Raw genomic sequence first — 16,068 nt, 5'->3', positions numbered from 1 at the left:
GTCATTATAACGTGGACCTCACTATATATTACATTGCTACCCTTTCTTTCAAGATGGCGGATTTTGGCATCAGGATACTAGCCGACTTTCCATTCTGTGGTTCACTCTGTGATCAGGTTTTTTCTGAACTAAAAAAAACACGATGGAATGGATCAGTGGCTTTGAACGCAACCAATGATCTACTTTTTTGTTAACGATTCACAATTTAAATAATATAAAACTATTATAATATGAAAGTTATACGGTCATCAGCAACGTTAGAAAAATTATAACATCTGATTAAAAAATTATTAATAAAACTTCATTAAAAGAGTTGGAACATAGTGTCTCGAGAAAGAGACCTTCCGAACATAGAGTTTGGAAGACTTGTCATTCATTCAAGTATTTCATGGTCAGCCACAAAATTTACGTTTACCAGTTATTTTCGTCTATTCGTTAAAAAAATAAAGTGAAAAATTAAAATAAGATACATTTTCATCAAGAAAACGTAAACTGTTGTGTAAATGCTGGAATAACTTGATTGAACATTTTTCCCATGACTTGACGTTCTATGCATTACAAAAATGGAGTGACAAATTGAAATAAGAAACTCTTATACCAAGAAAATGTAAAATGTTGAATACATTGTAAATGCTGGAATAACTTGATTGAAAGGTTGTTTCAAGTTGCTTATTTACAAGATGATGACTGTGAATCACATGATGAAAGGGTATTCCCAGCACACAATGATTAGGAATCCTGTGTTATGCCGGGATTCAGAATAGCATAATCGCTACACAGTGTATGGTAAGAGTCCATAATTGTGTCTTTTTCTTCCTGTAGCCTATTTTTCTTGGCCCTTAATCTTTTCAATTTTCGATTCTTTCCTGTCTTTGTGTAATGTTCAGTAAATTTCTTGTATGATGCATATCTTAACCAATCTTGTCCATAGTCATTTAAATTAGTATTCTTCTGAAATAATATTAGAAGTTAAAATAGTAGCTTATTTTCCTAATCTTTAAATTGTTGATAAAACTTAACTTTTCTAAAATCTATCCATTGCTGTGTAATAATTGTTTGCTTGCGGTATATTTTTTCATCATGTATTACATATTTAATCATGTCTATTTTTTTTTTAGGTATCATATTAGGTAATTAGGTTTTTCAGAGCAATTATGTCCCATGTTCTCATCTTTCATTGCATATTGTGCCATAAGCCATATGTAATTAGGTTATAGTTTTCTTCTGGGCTTTTAACCCATTTTGCATTTTATTTTTTCTTTGCTGTCCAATACTTTGGATTTTTGGTAGACAAGTAGGTGTGATTCTTTTAGAGGTGTGGGCGTGAACCACATACGGCTGGACTCGATTATCTGACCTACTTGTTTGCGATATAAAAACCTTAAGACTGCAACATCAAATGTTTGTAAAACCTTTTGCATACTTTTGTTTTTGTGGTCCGATACTAGAGTCTGCTATCACATTGCCTTACAGACATCTAGGAACTATCCACCCAGTCACAATAGTCAACATTTTTTCCTTCACCAGTTGTTTTTGTGGGAGTGATAGCTCACAATTATAACAAATTAGAGTCATACTTGGAATTTACAAAATTCCATAGTAGTATATTTTATTAAATATACTTCCTCATGAAAGTTCAGTACTGACATGTAGGATAGGCTCTAATTAATCTTTCTCTTCTTTGTATTGTTTTAGGGAATTTATTTACCCAGTTTTCTTTTTCTCTTTTTTGTATTTTTTAGGGAACTTATTTACCCATTATTCATCTTGATCGTCTTTGTATTATAATCTTGAAATGTTTGTACTTATTATACAGTCTTTAAATTATAAATTATTTTTGTTATAATAAATAAACTTCAAAATTTGAAAGTATTAATGAATTCTGTAGCCATATATATGTGATGTATTAATGAAAGTTAGCTTGAATAATAATGTTTTCATTAAATAAAAACGTTGTGTTATATTATAAATTGAAATGAGTTAAAGGCTAAAATTTTTCTAAAGTGTTTTGTAATATATTTTTTTTAAATTTTAAAACTGTTTGTTCTATAAATTTTGATATGATTGATTATCGTTTGAAATGGATGCTGGAGTGTATGTAGAATTTTTAGTGGGGTTTGTTGATTAGAATTTTGCTGGTATGTGATTGTTTTTTGAGATGGAAACCCATTATTGCCTAAAGAAGGAATAACAGAGGTTATGACTTAGAGAGGCAGTAATGAGATAATATTTTTTGTGTTGATTACTTATGTTGATTGCCGTAGATGCAAAAATAATGATTAATAATGTTGATTGCCATAGATGCAGATTACTTATGAATATTGTTTGCCTTTGAAGCAAAATATTATTGATGTTTTGAATGGTTTCTTGTTTAATGATTGATAGTAAAGTTTTGTCATGAAATGTAGCTTGTGTTCAGAACATTGAAAAGTCGAAATAAACTATAGTATTCAACAAACGATGATTAACAATATTAAATAATTTGCTTTTTATACAAATTTTGAACACAAAATTAAAACTAAATAATTTTGAAACCCTGAATGATAAATCATAAATGTGAAATGAACTTGCTATATGCTATAAATGAAATGTTATATTAAATGGTAATGAAATGCAGATATATTATGAATGATTGTGAATAGAAGATCAATTGTCTGAAATTATTGAATATATATTGAAATTAATTTTGTTGTGATGATCTGATGTTTTTTACAATTTTGATAATGATACAGGGTGTTATGAAATTCTATTTCTATTTTGAAGAATGGATTAAATTTTGATATTGAACAGTGAATAGATGGAAATGAAATTTTTTTTATAGTGAAAATTTATAATTGATATCTCCATATTTCACAATTTATGTATTGCTGACTGTATAATAGGATGTTAACAAATTTCATTTTTATATATACTTAAAAATAATTTTCATGTGTATTAGATTGTATTGATAGCCTAATCAAGATTTTCTTCTTAGTTTATAAGCATTTTAAGATAACAGGTACAGCACAGACATTAACATTGAAATAGTTATCATGTGAATCTCGAAATCAGCAACAAGTGAACGCCATGAAGAGTGTTAAGAACATTTGGGTGATTTTCGAACTAGTGTGACATAACTACACCAATGTCTACGCCAATAACTACGCCTAAATCTACGCTGATGCCTACACTAATAACTACGCCAATGTCAACGCCAATAACTACGCCAATATCTACACTAATATCTACGCCAATAACTACGCCAATGTCTGCGCCAATGCCAATGCCAAAATCAACGCCTACGCCAATGTCAACACCAATAACTGCGCCAATGCCAATATCTACGCCGATGCCTGCGCCAATGCTGATGCCAAAATCTGCGCCAATGCTGATGCCAATGCCAAAATCAACGCCGATGCCTGCGCCAATGCCAATAGCTACGCCAATGCCTGCGCCAATGCTGATTCCACCGCCAATATCTACGCCAATGCCTGCGCAAATGCCTGTGCCGACACCAAAGCATACGCCAATAACAATGCCAACGCTTATTGCTGACTTTGTATCTCAAACGTCAACACTACTACATTACCTGGAGGTAATTGTCATCCATGTTCACATTTGCAACTTTGAATTCAGAAGAACAGTCACAGTATCATGAAAGAATTGATTCAAAAATCCTCTCCTAAATTATTCTGTATGCAGAACTCTAAACCTTGAAAGCCGAAAATATCAAAAAACCAAACCTTACCTAAATTAATCCTCACCTAAATTAATCCTGTATGCAGCGTCTATCTCTTTTCCAAAAAACGAATTACATTGTCATTTCAAGCCTGAAATGTACATTGTATAATTACAAATATGATACAAAATTTACGTGACTCTGTATCGAGTTTGGAATGCAGCCGTCTACTACAAGCATGAGGCAATGCTAACTGAGATGTCACCTGCATCGAGTTTGGTATGCAGCCGTCTACTACAAGCATGAGGCAATGCTGAGATGTCACCTGTATCGAGTTTGATATGCATCAGTCGACTACAAGTATCAGCCCAACACTACATGCATTCAGATCAGCCCAACACTAACGTCATCACATTGGAGTCACACTTAACTGAAAATCATACTGAGTGCCTTAACGGACTGTTTTCCAAAATGTGCATCGAATAAAATCAACCGCGTCAATAGTGAAAGAAATGAACATTTTTTGATTTGTTGAGGTTTTGTGTGAAAATTAAATGTAACAATTCATCAATTCATTTAAAAATAAAAATATATAATAATAATAATAAATTTTTTATTCAACATACTAAATTTTTTTTATGCAATAAAAATTAAATTTTTCTATCTATTAAATTTATGTGCAATTTCAAAAAACTATTCTTTACATATTAAACTTTCTGTTGAGATATTTTCCTTTAAATTATAAGCTAAATCAAAAGTAATATTGATATTCTATATTTTGAAATATTGTTTGGAAACATATAACAAACGCTATTGATGAATTTTTATAATAATTTTCAATATTATTGGATGCCATGTAATGTTTTTCTAGAAAAAATTGTTACTGTTCTCAAATTTAAATTTCAACAATTTTCATTAGGGTCAATGTAATTTTTTTTCTTTAAATTTTCAAACAGTAAAATTTTTTTATGTCAAGAGGGGGGTATTTGTAATATTAAATTTTTTTTCTCACATTGAAATCGAATCTTCAATTCGAGATCTATGGAACTTTATAGTAAATATCAGAGTCATCAATAGACGGACAAACTTTTCGACGGAGAATTTTTTATCGTAAATGATTGTTGCATTGTTCCATGGTGTCACCGGGGCTGAGAAACAGAATAAATAGTTTATTTAAATAGAGAATATATATGAAAGTTTAAAATAACAGTTTCAAAATAAAGTTTTATTGAGAACAGATGTAGAATGTGAATTCTAAACTTGTAAGTTATAATTTTTTGGTGACGTGTCTGTAAAATCTATACCGAACAAGGCGTTGGCTTTGTGACTTGTAACTTAGGTTTTTCCTGTTCTTCTTCTCTAGAAAAATGGCTGGCTACGTGTGTTGTTGTAAAATTTTGCTCTGAATCATTTTCGTTTATTAATGTTTTAAATTGAGTTTTAAACAAATTTTAGTGTTCTATTTTGTTCGTAATTTGCTATTTGTGTATTCAAGCCAATAGCCACTGTTTTTCAACTGTAAACTAGATAAGTATTTTAGTTCGTAGTTACTCTAAAAAATTAGGCTTATAAGATATAGTTCTTTGTGTATTTGTATAAATTCATCTGAAGATTATAAGTTCATTTGCTCTGAAAACTGGATTTCTCATTCATAGGCAATAGATCCATTCATAATTTATCAAGAATCTATTACATTGGAGCCGACAACTATCCTTAGGTTAATAGGTGTTAAATGCTATTCCAACCGATTTAAGGAAAAATTGGTTGCACGGCATAATAAAACAAAATAAATCTTATAGCACCCTTTATTTTTAAAAAACTTTAAAATAGTTGAACAATAGTTTATAACCTGAAGATGGTGTAAACCGAAACTAGTTGATCAACTATTTTAAAGTTTTTTAAAAATAAAGGGTGCTATAAGATTTATTCTGTTTTATTAATTTAAAAGTAGCCCATGTCAATAAGTGTTTTATTTTATTATGTAGTATTTTTATTAATATATCTAGATTGAACACTGTGTAAACAAGGTAAATTAGCACTGGTTTTCAAACAAGATTGATAACCAATCATAAATATTTATTTTATAAAACAAATTTTATTGTATTTTAAACATCATCATTAAATGCAATTCTTAAGGTTAAAATGTGTAAAATTATTTAATGATTATTACAATCTTTTAATAGTTGAAAGTTTTGATAGAAGTCAATTTAATTTGTTAATAAATTCAAATCATTTGACAATTTGCTACGCACAGTTTCAATCTAGTTATTATTCTGGAAAAAATAGTATGATTCTTTTTATTCCTTCATTTTTTATTTCAGAAACAAGTGTCGCTGATATCGGTGACTCGAAGCCAGACACTAAGGTGATACCACCTCCGCCAGAGTATGCAGTCGACTCGGCTGCGCCTGACATCAATGAAAATGCGCCAACCATTACCACGTCGATGACACATATCTCCGCTCAATTAACACCCACTGATAACTCTGTGTCAACTCTCAATCCTATACAGAAATCCGAGAGTGTGCCGAACGCTAGTGATAGATTCCATCAGGATGGTAAAACTATTCATTTATTTATTGGATAAATATTATATAAAATGAGAGAAGAGTACTGGTATGTTTATTTGCTTATTCAGACTGAAATTGTAACTAAAATTTCAAGAAAACAGGAAACATCATTTAAGCTTCCTCAAATATTGAATTGTTGCAACACGTAGAACTCCAATATTTCTTCTAGATATTTTAGAATTTATGCTAAAAAGTCTCTAATCTTAAATTGAAAATTTAGTATTTTGTTTTTGAATCTTTTCATAATTAGCATTATTGTCCTGTACTCTAGTTGGTAACGTCACACATAGTGATAGTTCCTCACTCAGAGACCTGTTGTAAACGGTGAGACCGGTCAGTCATCGTGGCTCTGAACGAAGCACGTTTTGGTCGTTGAACGATGCATACACTCACATGCAGCGCTACTGTACTTGGAATTGAAATCGGCCATTGAGGAGACAACCTGGAAGATTTTTAAATAACAAAGACCTTGAATATTTTTACATAACAAAGACCTTGAAGATTTTTACATAACAAAGACCTTGAAGATTTTTGTAATCTACAATATTACAAATATTTATATTAGATAATATTTCACGTTAAAATACCTTAATGGCAGCTTTTAATTTCAAGTAAGAGCTAGCATTGGGAAGGAGGCATAGGCATTGTGGGTCTATACCTCTTTGGTCTAATTGATAAGACAAAAATTATGTCAAATCCGGTTCGTTCACTGATCAGCTTATTGTACTTTTCTACCGATTGAAAAGAACGTAGAGTACCTGAACGTAAACAGACATTACTGAATACGAGGTTGTTTACAAATAATTAGCTCCATTATAATAATGTATTTGGGAGCAAATAAATTCCTAATTACAAAAATTCAATAACATTCAAAATATCTTACAAAGCATTTAAAACATTTCCAATCACTTGATGGTTTTCCATTTTAATTGATTATACAATTAAATAGGTTAGGTTCTAGTTTTGTTTACAAATATGAGCAGCAGAGGAAACATCTGTCAGTCATGACTCATGAGCCACCGTTCAGCCACAGAGTACATACAGAGTGGAAAGTATCAATCTAACCAAGACTTGAGTGCACCTAGACCACGACACGTGACTGCACCATATTGTTAGAAATTAAAACTACCGCTATAGTGAGGTCCACGTTATAATGACAGTATTTGATTAACTTTGGTGTTCTACCCTCGTATTCTACCCTGCTTCTTCATTCGAAAAAGCAGGTAGTACTATCCTTTTCTAGCTTCACAACAATGCCAATTATGTTTTTGACTATGTAGATATATAATTAATTGAGGCAGAGAATAGGCAACTTTATTCTCCTATCTTTATCCACTGTCATTATAACGTGGACCTCACTATATATTACAATGCTACCTTTTCTTTAGGATAGGGCGTCAGGATACTAGCCGACTTTCCATTCTGTGGTTCACTCTGAGATCATGTTTTTTACTGAACTAAAAAAAAAAAACACGATGGAATTGATCAGTGGCTTTAAACGCAACCAATGATCTACTTTTTGTTAACGATTCACAATTTAAATAATATAAAAATATTATATGAAAGTTATAAGGTCATCAGCAACGTTAGAAAAATTATAACATCTGATTAAAAATCATAAATAAAAACTCATTAAAAGAGTTGGAACATAGTGTCTCGATAAAGAGACCTTTCGAACATAGAATTTGGAAGACTTGTCATTCATTCAAGTATTTCATGGTCAGCCACAAAATTTACGTTTACCAGTTATTTTCGTCTATTCATTAAAAAAATAAAGTGAAAAATTAAAATAAGATACATTTTTATCAAGAAAACGTAAAATGTTGAATACAATGTAAATGCTGGAATAACTTGATTAAATATTTTATTTCCATGACGACGTTCTATTTATTAAAAAAATGGAGTGAGAATTGAAATAAGAAACTTTCTCCACAAAAAGGTAAATGTTGAATAGTTACACTTCATTTATTTGGGCTACTTTTGTTCAAATTAATAAAAACAATATAAAAAATTATAGTACCCTTTATTAAAAAAAACTTTAAAATTTAATGAATAATTCTAAGTTAAAAAAACTTAAATTAAAAAATTAAAGTTTTTTTAATAAAGGGTACTATAAGTTTTTATATTGTTTTTATCATGTTGAATAGAGTATAAATACTGATTATGGTAGTGTCATATTGTAAATGAGAATATTTATTTTATCAATTTGTATGTAATTACTTTCATGTCAAATAAATAAATTAGAATTTGTGATGTGGTTGTGTGCAGTGGCGGGTGCGAGCGACTGGTTGGCAGCAGGGTCGGCTGTCGCCTACGGCCGATCGACGTCACTGTACGAGCGCCACCCCGCGACCGGAGTGACGGCCGGCTCGCCGATCGCCGACTGCTTCGCGGTGGTGGCTCGCCGCAACTCGGCCGTCCTTTGCCTGGCCGACGGCGTCAACTGGGGCAGCAAGGCCTGTCTGGCCGCCCGCGCTGCCGTACACGGCTGTGTCGACTACCTCAACCACGCCATATTCTCCTGGCCCATCACTACTACCACTGTCAGTCTGCTTTTCATCTTATCATCTATAATAATATCTAACAATATTGATAGATAATAACATTATATATTATAGTAATATATAATATCTACCACTTGAATTCACATAAAATTTAAAAATTAAAGTACCCTTCATAACATACATTTTTTTTCTTCACAACATGTTTCAACTGTAAAGTCATTTTCATATATCTATCAGTTTTTGTACAGTATATTCACATTTTCACAATCATTTTGTACATATTCAACAGTTTTAAGTATTCAGTAGTCCAGTCAACAAAAGATTATAGAGGGAAAAGTTTGGAACACAATTTTTGACCCCGCAGCTCTTTTAAGGATAGTAAAAGTAAACTTATCAAAAGTCGTCACTACTACCCCCTGTGCTAAGGGGGTGGGGGTGGTTTGAAAGCACCATATTTTGTTTTTTTTTGCACATATCTTGAACAATATGCGTCTTCCGGAAATTTGATTAGAAAACAAAATTGAAGCTTACAAATTAACCTAAAAGTTTGAGTGTTGAGTGTAAAATCTACAGTTTAACAACAATAGATCAATTGAGAGGGAAATTTGGAGGAAACGTTTGGAACACAATATTCGACTTCGCAGCTTTGTTTGGACTAGTTAGAAGGTAAACATATCAAAAGCCCTCATCCCTACCTCTTGTGCTTTAGGGATGAGGGTGGTTTAAAAGTTTGGTTTTCTCATTTCTGGGTTATAAGCATGTATCTTGGAAACAATGCATTTCAGCGACATGACTAACTGAACAAAAATGAAGCTAGATAAATTTCCTACAAGTTTCGTTTAGTAGAGTTTTGTGATATCTGATATCTCCTTTAGTTTTCAAGATATTCACTTTTAAAAGTGTAAAATTTTTGAAAATACAGTTTTTCTTCCAACCTTTGGCACTTTCAGGGGTTATTACTCAACAACAATGCATAGAGAAATTGAGTTTTGGACGTTGGGTTGTAGAGGATTCAATTCTCGTTAATTTGATATAATAAGTGCGTTTTGTAATTTGTTATAGTGCGTAGATTAGATTAGGATGCAAGTGTCGGGTGGGGTCCGGTGCACTTGTTTCATGTCTGGGTATTGAGAACTATAGAGATTTTTCAGACGTCGCCTTCATCTGGTATTCTGAAGACTATAGTATATTTCGCACCTAGGGTCGAAAATGAGACTTTTCCGGCTCGAAATCGATTTTCAAGTCCGAGGCCGTAGGCCGAGGATTAGAAAAGATTGAGAGCCGGAAAAACATTTTTTTCCTACAGTTACGTTGAAAAGTGGCCATTGCTGCACTGATTACAGAACGCAAAGAATCATTTTTCCGCTCTAGTGCGGGAAAAATTTTTCTGCACTCCAGATTTGCAACATGGCAACGCAAAATACTTAGTAGGTTATATGGAGCAACAGTGCAGCAAAATCAAAATGAAGTTGGTAACAGTGACTGCTGTGGCTGCTATAGTGAGCAGAGGTGCAACGAAGCACAACGCGCTAATTATTATTCATTATAATTATATTATAACCAAGGACAACGAGGACTTTAGGATTTTAGGATTAAGGTTTTTATCAATAATAAAATTACACAGAAAAACATTTGATGTATTTCAGGCAATTTTACCCATAATTACCCACTTTTCATATTCAATGGTAACTGTAGGAAAAACTAAATGTGAAATACGTGCGCAAAGTTCCTCTGCTTCACTCAAGAAACCATTCCGCCCTCGCCTACGGCTCGGGCGTAAACGTTTCTTTCGGTGCAGCAAACTGACACTTTGCGCACTAGTTGCACAAATAACTATTGCCCGTGGTGCGAACGCTATTTTTCGCCACACAGAAAAATATACAATATATATATGAGAATAATTTATTGTTCATTAAGCACTTCCGGAAGCAAAAGTGGAAGGTCATAGCTCTAGCAAATCTGAGGTAGTCTGAATATCAGGAAATTGTCCAAGTATTTTTATTTTTTATTCTGATTTGTCTAAATAACTCAAAAGATTATGTTCAATTATGTGGGAGGTTGAGTTTATACTTTTTTATTCTTTCATATGACAATAAGATGATATTATTATAAATGTTTTAATTATTTGAATAATAAACACAAATAATGAAAAGTTTTTTGATCAGCTGTTTTAGCACACTTGAAATTTGGCCAATCTGAATGTCAACGTCAACAATGCTTGTTGTCATCGACTTGAGAAGTTTAGGTTAGAAGTTCTATCCTACTCTGAAAATCAAATTTGGATAGTTTGTAATATATATCTTATCTGTATTTCATTCATCCAAATAAAATGATAGTACATTATTGCAGAATACTTTATTCAATCCTAGAAGCATAAACTGATTCCGTTTCATAAATTATTTGTAAAAACGTTCAGCACCATGGATATTGCCCAAGTAGTTCCAAAATTATTCACCATGTTTCGTGATAAACGAAGTACTATGAGGTTTGAGGTTAGATTCTATTATACTCTAAAAATTGAATTTGAATAGTTTATAATATCTTATTTGTATTTCATTCATCCAAATAAAATGATAGTATATTATTGCAAAATACTTTATTCAATTCTAGAAGCATAAACTGATTCCGTTTCATAAACTATTTTGTAAACACGTTCACATCAAATCAGAATCAGCTGACTTCAAGGTTATTTTACAGCCCTAGGGCCGTAAAAATTTTACCGGCCTGGTCAGAAAACAATCATTTTCGGCCTCCATATGACGCACGAAAACCAGCTCATTACATCCAAGTGTGGCGAAAAATATTTTTCGCCACACTTGGATGTAATGAGCTGGTTTACGTGCGTCATATGGAGGCCGAAAGTGATTGTTTTCCGACCAGGCCGGTAAAACGTTACGGCCCTAGGGCTGTAAAATGACCTTGAATAACAGCTGATCGTGTCCGATCTCACAAAAATCATAGAGATAATCTCATAACGACTGTAATAATCTATATAATTATGTATCGTGAATCGCGGTATCATGTCTATAATATATTTTATGAATTACTGTTTCATAATTTAATATTTATTATTGCGTTCTTGATATCAAACAATAGAATACGATGATATCTCCATAGCCTCAACAATATAATGTTGGCTGCATTGTCCATTGTCACAAAGGTAAGTATCGCAAGTCTTTAAAAGTGAAGAATCGAATTTGAAATCAAAGTACAATAATTGTATCAATATTTAAAAGTGAGGTAGAGTAATAATTGTTTCTTTTTTATTATCGAATTCCACTTCTTAATGCAATACAATCAACAATAATAATAGGAAAATACAGCAGAGATCTAAAGTTTAAGGTAAGCCTACTGGTGAAACTCAGCCTTGACTGAAAAATTCCTAGTAATTTTTCCGTAATTCATTATTAAAACTTTTAGATAATTTTTCTTCAATATCAAACCATATAGAGAAAACATTAGGCCCACTCAAGATTGAATCTTCGAATGTTTTCTCTATGATTTAACTATTTTCAGAGCAATATTTTGTTGTGAAAATGCCGGCAAACCGACTTCAAGTTTGCCGCTATAGGCTACACTATATTATAGAATTATAGTAGCCTACATACGTTACCTGACTTACAGGCCTCTTCGATTAAAAATATGCAATGGCCGAGAGCGTAAAGGCGTAAGACATCAGAACTCAAAGCTCAGTGAATTACAAACATGATCTAGGTTCGAACCTCGGCAGTGAATTACAAACATGATCTAGGTTCGAACCTCGGTCAGTGAAATTTTTTTTTGTCGATGAATTTCGACTTTTATTAGCTATTTTTTATATTAGTTACCGTAATTTAAATTTCAATCAATTTTTTAGATATATTTTGAGACAAAACTGTGAAATATGCAATTATATTGATTTTTTAATCACATTATTTCAAAATAGTAATGAAAATTCTATTCGTCCATCTATCCATGAGATATTGCACCAGGCGCAAAGCGCGAGCTATAAAAATTCAAACAATTATTCGAAATATTAATAGTATAAAAATATTGTCACTATTGTAATTATTAATTAGTAATATTGAAATTATTGACAGTGAAAGTTGTCATAACCAAGATTCAAACTATCAAAATAGGCTGTTTGAATTTTATTTATTTTTTATTTCTTATATATTGGGAAGTTTTTTTTTGGTGTGGCGAAAAATAGCGTTCGCACCATGGGCAAAAATGTATTTCCGGCTCTCAATCTTTTCTAGTCCTCGGCCTATGGCCTCGGACTTAAAAACCGATTTCGAGCCGGAAATATCTCATTTTCGGCCCTAGGTGCGAAATATACTATTTTGTACTTAGCCTGAATACTGAAGCCTGATTTAATTGATCGATGTACTTTAGCCTTGAGTTCGCATGTGTTTCCTACATGAAGGCTTACCCCAATAAGGAATGCACTTGATATTTTTTTTCATGTTTGCTATAAAATGTTTGTATATTGTCTCATTCCATTTAAGGCTGTTCGGTACACCTTTTTATTTTTATTTAAATTGGATAATCTTTCTCAATATAATTGTTGAGATCATTATAAGAGTGAGAAAAAGTGGCAACTGAAATTTTTAAGTGGTTTAAATGCGTTTAAATAAAATAAATACACCGTGATTCAAAAAGAATACCACAACTTTGAAAATCTGTATTTAATCAAGGAAACATTATAGAAATTTGGGTTATAAATCAAAATGAAGAGTATTAAAATAAGTTTTCCCCCACTAGAAACAAGTTCACAAATGTTCAATGTGACCCCCTGCAGACACTCGAGTGATATCAATAAGATACTCGAACCCGTTGCACACCCTCAGTGGCATATCGGACTAGCAACCACAGTAGCAGCTGTCAATGGACTAACCTATCTAGAGATGGCGGAGACTTGGCTGTTCCCTAAACTCGAAGAAGAAGCACGTGAATTCATATTCCATCCAGCAGGATGGATCATCATTGGCACTCATCTGTCCGTGCCTATTTGAATGAAAACTATCCGAGGCAATGGATCGGCCGCCCAGCAACTCGAGACAGAGCACTTCATCACTGGCCTCCAAGAAGCTCTGACCTCACCCCCTGCGATTTTTTTCTATGGGGGTACGTTAAAGGTAAGGTGTATCGACCGCCTCTACCAGCTAACATTGAGAAGCTCAAACAAGAAAAAATCTGGTGTGGTACACTCACACTACTTTCCTTGCTCATTGATCTATAAGCCTCATTCTTAAACGAGGATAATCTAGGGGAATAACATTATGCCGATTGGCGGCTTAATAATTTTATTAAAACTACGATTATACTATTGTTATTGTTTTCAGAGTACATTTTCCTTTGTTTGAATTATGAAATTTAAGGATTTTTTAAAAGTTGTCAAAACAGCTGTTCTACAAATAAAATATCGACGTGTGTGTTCTTTTGAATAAACTGCTCTACCCACCTACCTCAAGCACGAGAAGGAGGTTACAAAGTAAATTTCTCAAGAATGGGGTGGACCCCCTGTTAGTTTCTCAGGAAGGAAACTCATGCTAGTTTATAGAGCTGATATATAACTATACAGGGTATGAATTTGAAAAAAAATCGGTCAAGTCATTTTTGAGAAAATCGTGAAAAACATGTTTTTATTTTGCGATTATCCGCCATTTTTCTCAAGAATATTACGGAGCTCCTGCAATTTTCCAAGAAATGAGACTCATGTCAGTTGATAGGGCTTATAAATAGCTATCCATGGTAAAAATTTGAAGAAAATCGTTAGAGCCGTTTTCGAGAAAACCGTGAAAAACATGGTTTTTTAGTGATTATTCGCCATTTTTCTCAAGAATATTACGGACTTCCTGCAATTTTCCCAGAAATGAGACTCAAGTCAGTTGATAGAGCTTATAAATAGCTATCTAGGGTATAAATTTGAAGAAAATCGTTAGAGCCAGCCGTTTTCGAGAAAACCGTGAATAACATGGTTTTTTAGTAATTATCCGCCATTTTTCACAAAAATATTACGGAGCTTCTGCAATTTTCCCAGAAATGAGACTCATGTCAGTTGATAGGGCTTATAAATAGCTATCTAGGGTATAAATTTGAAGGAAATCGTTAGAGCCGTTTTCGAGAAAACCGTGAATAACATGGTTTTTTAGTGATTATCCGCCATTTTTCACAAAAATATTACGGAGCTCCTGCAATTTTCCCAGAAATGAGACTCATGTCAGTTGATAGGGCTTATAAATAGCTATCCATGGTATAAATTTGAAGAAAATCGTTAGAGCCGTTTTCGAGAAAACCGTGAAAAACATGGTTTTTTAGTAATTATCCGCCATTTTTTCCGCCATCTTGAATTGAATTTTATTGAATTTTTTATTGTCGGGTCCTCATGGTATAAGGACGTTAAGTTTAAAATTTCAAGTCAATCGGTTGATTAGGAATGGAGTTATCGTGTTCACAGACATACACACACACACATACACACACACACCTTAATTTTTTACTTTCCTTGCCCTATTACCATAGGTAAGGAAAGTATTGCTTTCCAAAAAAAATTAAGGTACCCTGATTTCAAGTTTTCTATACGTTTCAAGTCCCCCTGAGTCCAAAAACATGATTTTTGGGTGTTGGTCTGTGTGTGTGTATGTGTGTGTGTGTGTGTATGTGTGTGTGTGTATGTGTGTATGTCTGTGAACACGATAACTCCATTCCTAATTAACCGATTGACTTGAAATTTTAAACTTAAGGTCCTTAAAAGAGTGAGAAAAAGTGGCATCTAAAATTTTTAAGTGGTTTAAATACGTTTAAATAAAATGAATAAATGCACCTTGATTCAAAAAGAATACCACAACTTTGACAACTTTGAAAATCTGTATTTAATCAAGGAAACATAATAGAAATATGGGTTATAAATAAAAATGAAGAGTATTAAAATGAGTTTTTCCCCACTAGAAAACAAGTTCACAAATGTTCAATGTGACCCCCTCCAGACACTCGAGTGATATCAATACGATACTCGAACTCGTTCCACACCCTCAGTAGCATATCGGACTAGCAACCTCAGTAGCAACTGTCAATGGACTAACCTATCTAGAGATGGCGGAGACTTGGCTGTTCCCTAAACTCAAAGAAGAAGCACGTGAATTCATATTCCATCCAGCAGGATGGATCATCATTGGCACTCATCTGTCCGTGCCTATTTGAATGAAAACTATCCGAGGCAATGGATCGGCCGCCCAGCAGCTCGAGACAGAGCACTTCATCACTGGCCTCCAAGAAGCTCTGACCTCACCCCCTGCGATTTTTTTCTATGGGGGTACGTTAAAGGTAAGGTGTATCGACCGCCTCTACCAGCTAA

General features: G+C 33.0%; 1 protein-coding gene across 1 annotated transcript in view; it reads left to right on the top strand.

The window, feature by feature from the left end:
- Positions 1-16,068, top strand: part of LOC111052781 (PP2C-like domain-containing protein CG9801) — a 44,199-nt gene that overhangs the window by 17,407 nt on the left and 10,724 nt on the right. Inside the window, exons 4-5 of the mRNA XM_039431382.1 lie at positions 5,913-6,216; positions 8,497-8,771. Of these exons, the coding sequence (XP_039287316.1) occupies positions 5,913-6,216; positions 8,497-8,771 (579 nt within the window). The remainder of the gene's footprint in view (positions 1-5,912; positions 6,217-8,496; positions 8,772-16,068) is intronic.

Source organism: Nilaparvata lugens, chromosome 6 (assembly GCF_014356525.2).
Source record: "Nilaparvata lugens isolate BPH chromosome 6, ASM1435652v1, whole genome shotgun sequence".
Classification (NCBI taxonomy): Eukaryota; Metazoa; Arthropoda; class Insecta; order Hemiptera; family Delphacidae; genus Nilaparvata; species Nilaparvata lugens.
This window is presented reverse-complemented; position numbering and strand designations above follow the sequence as displayed.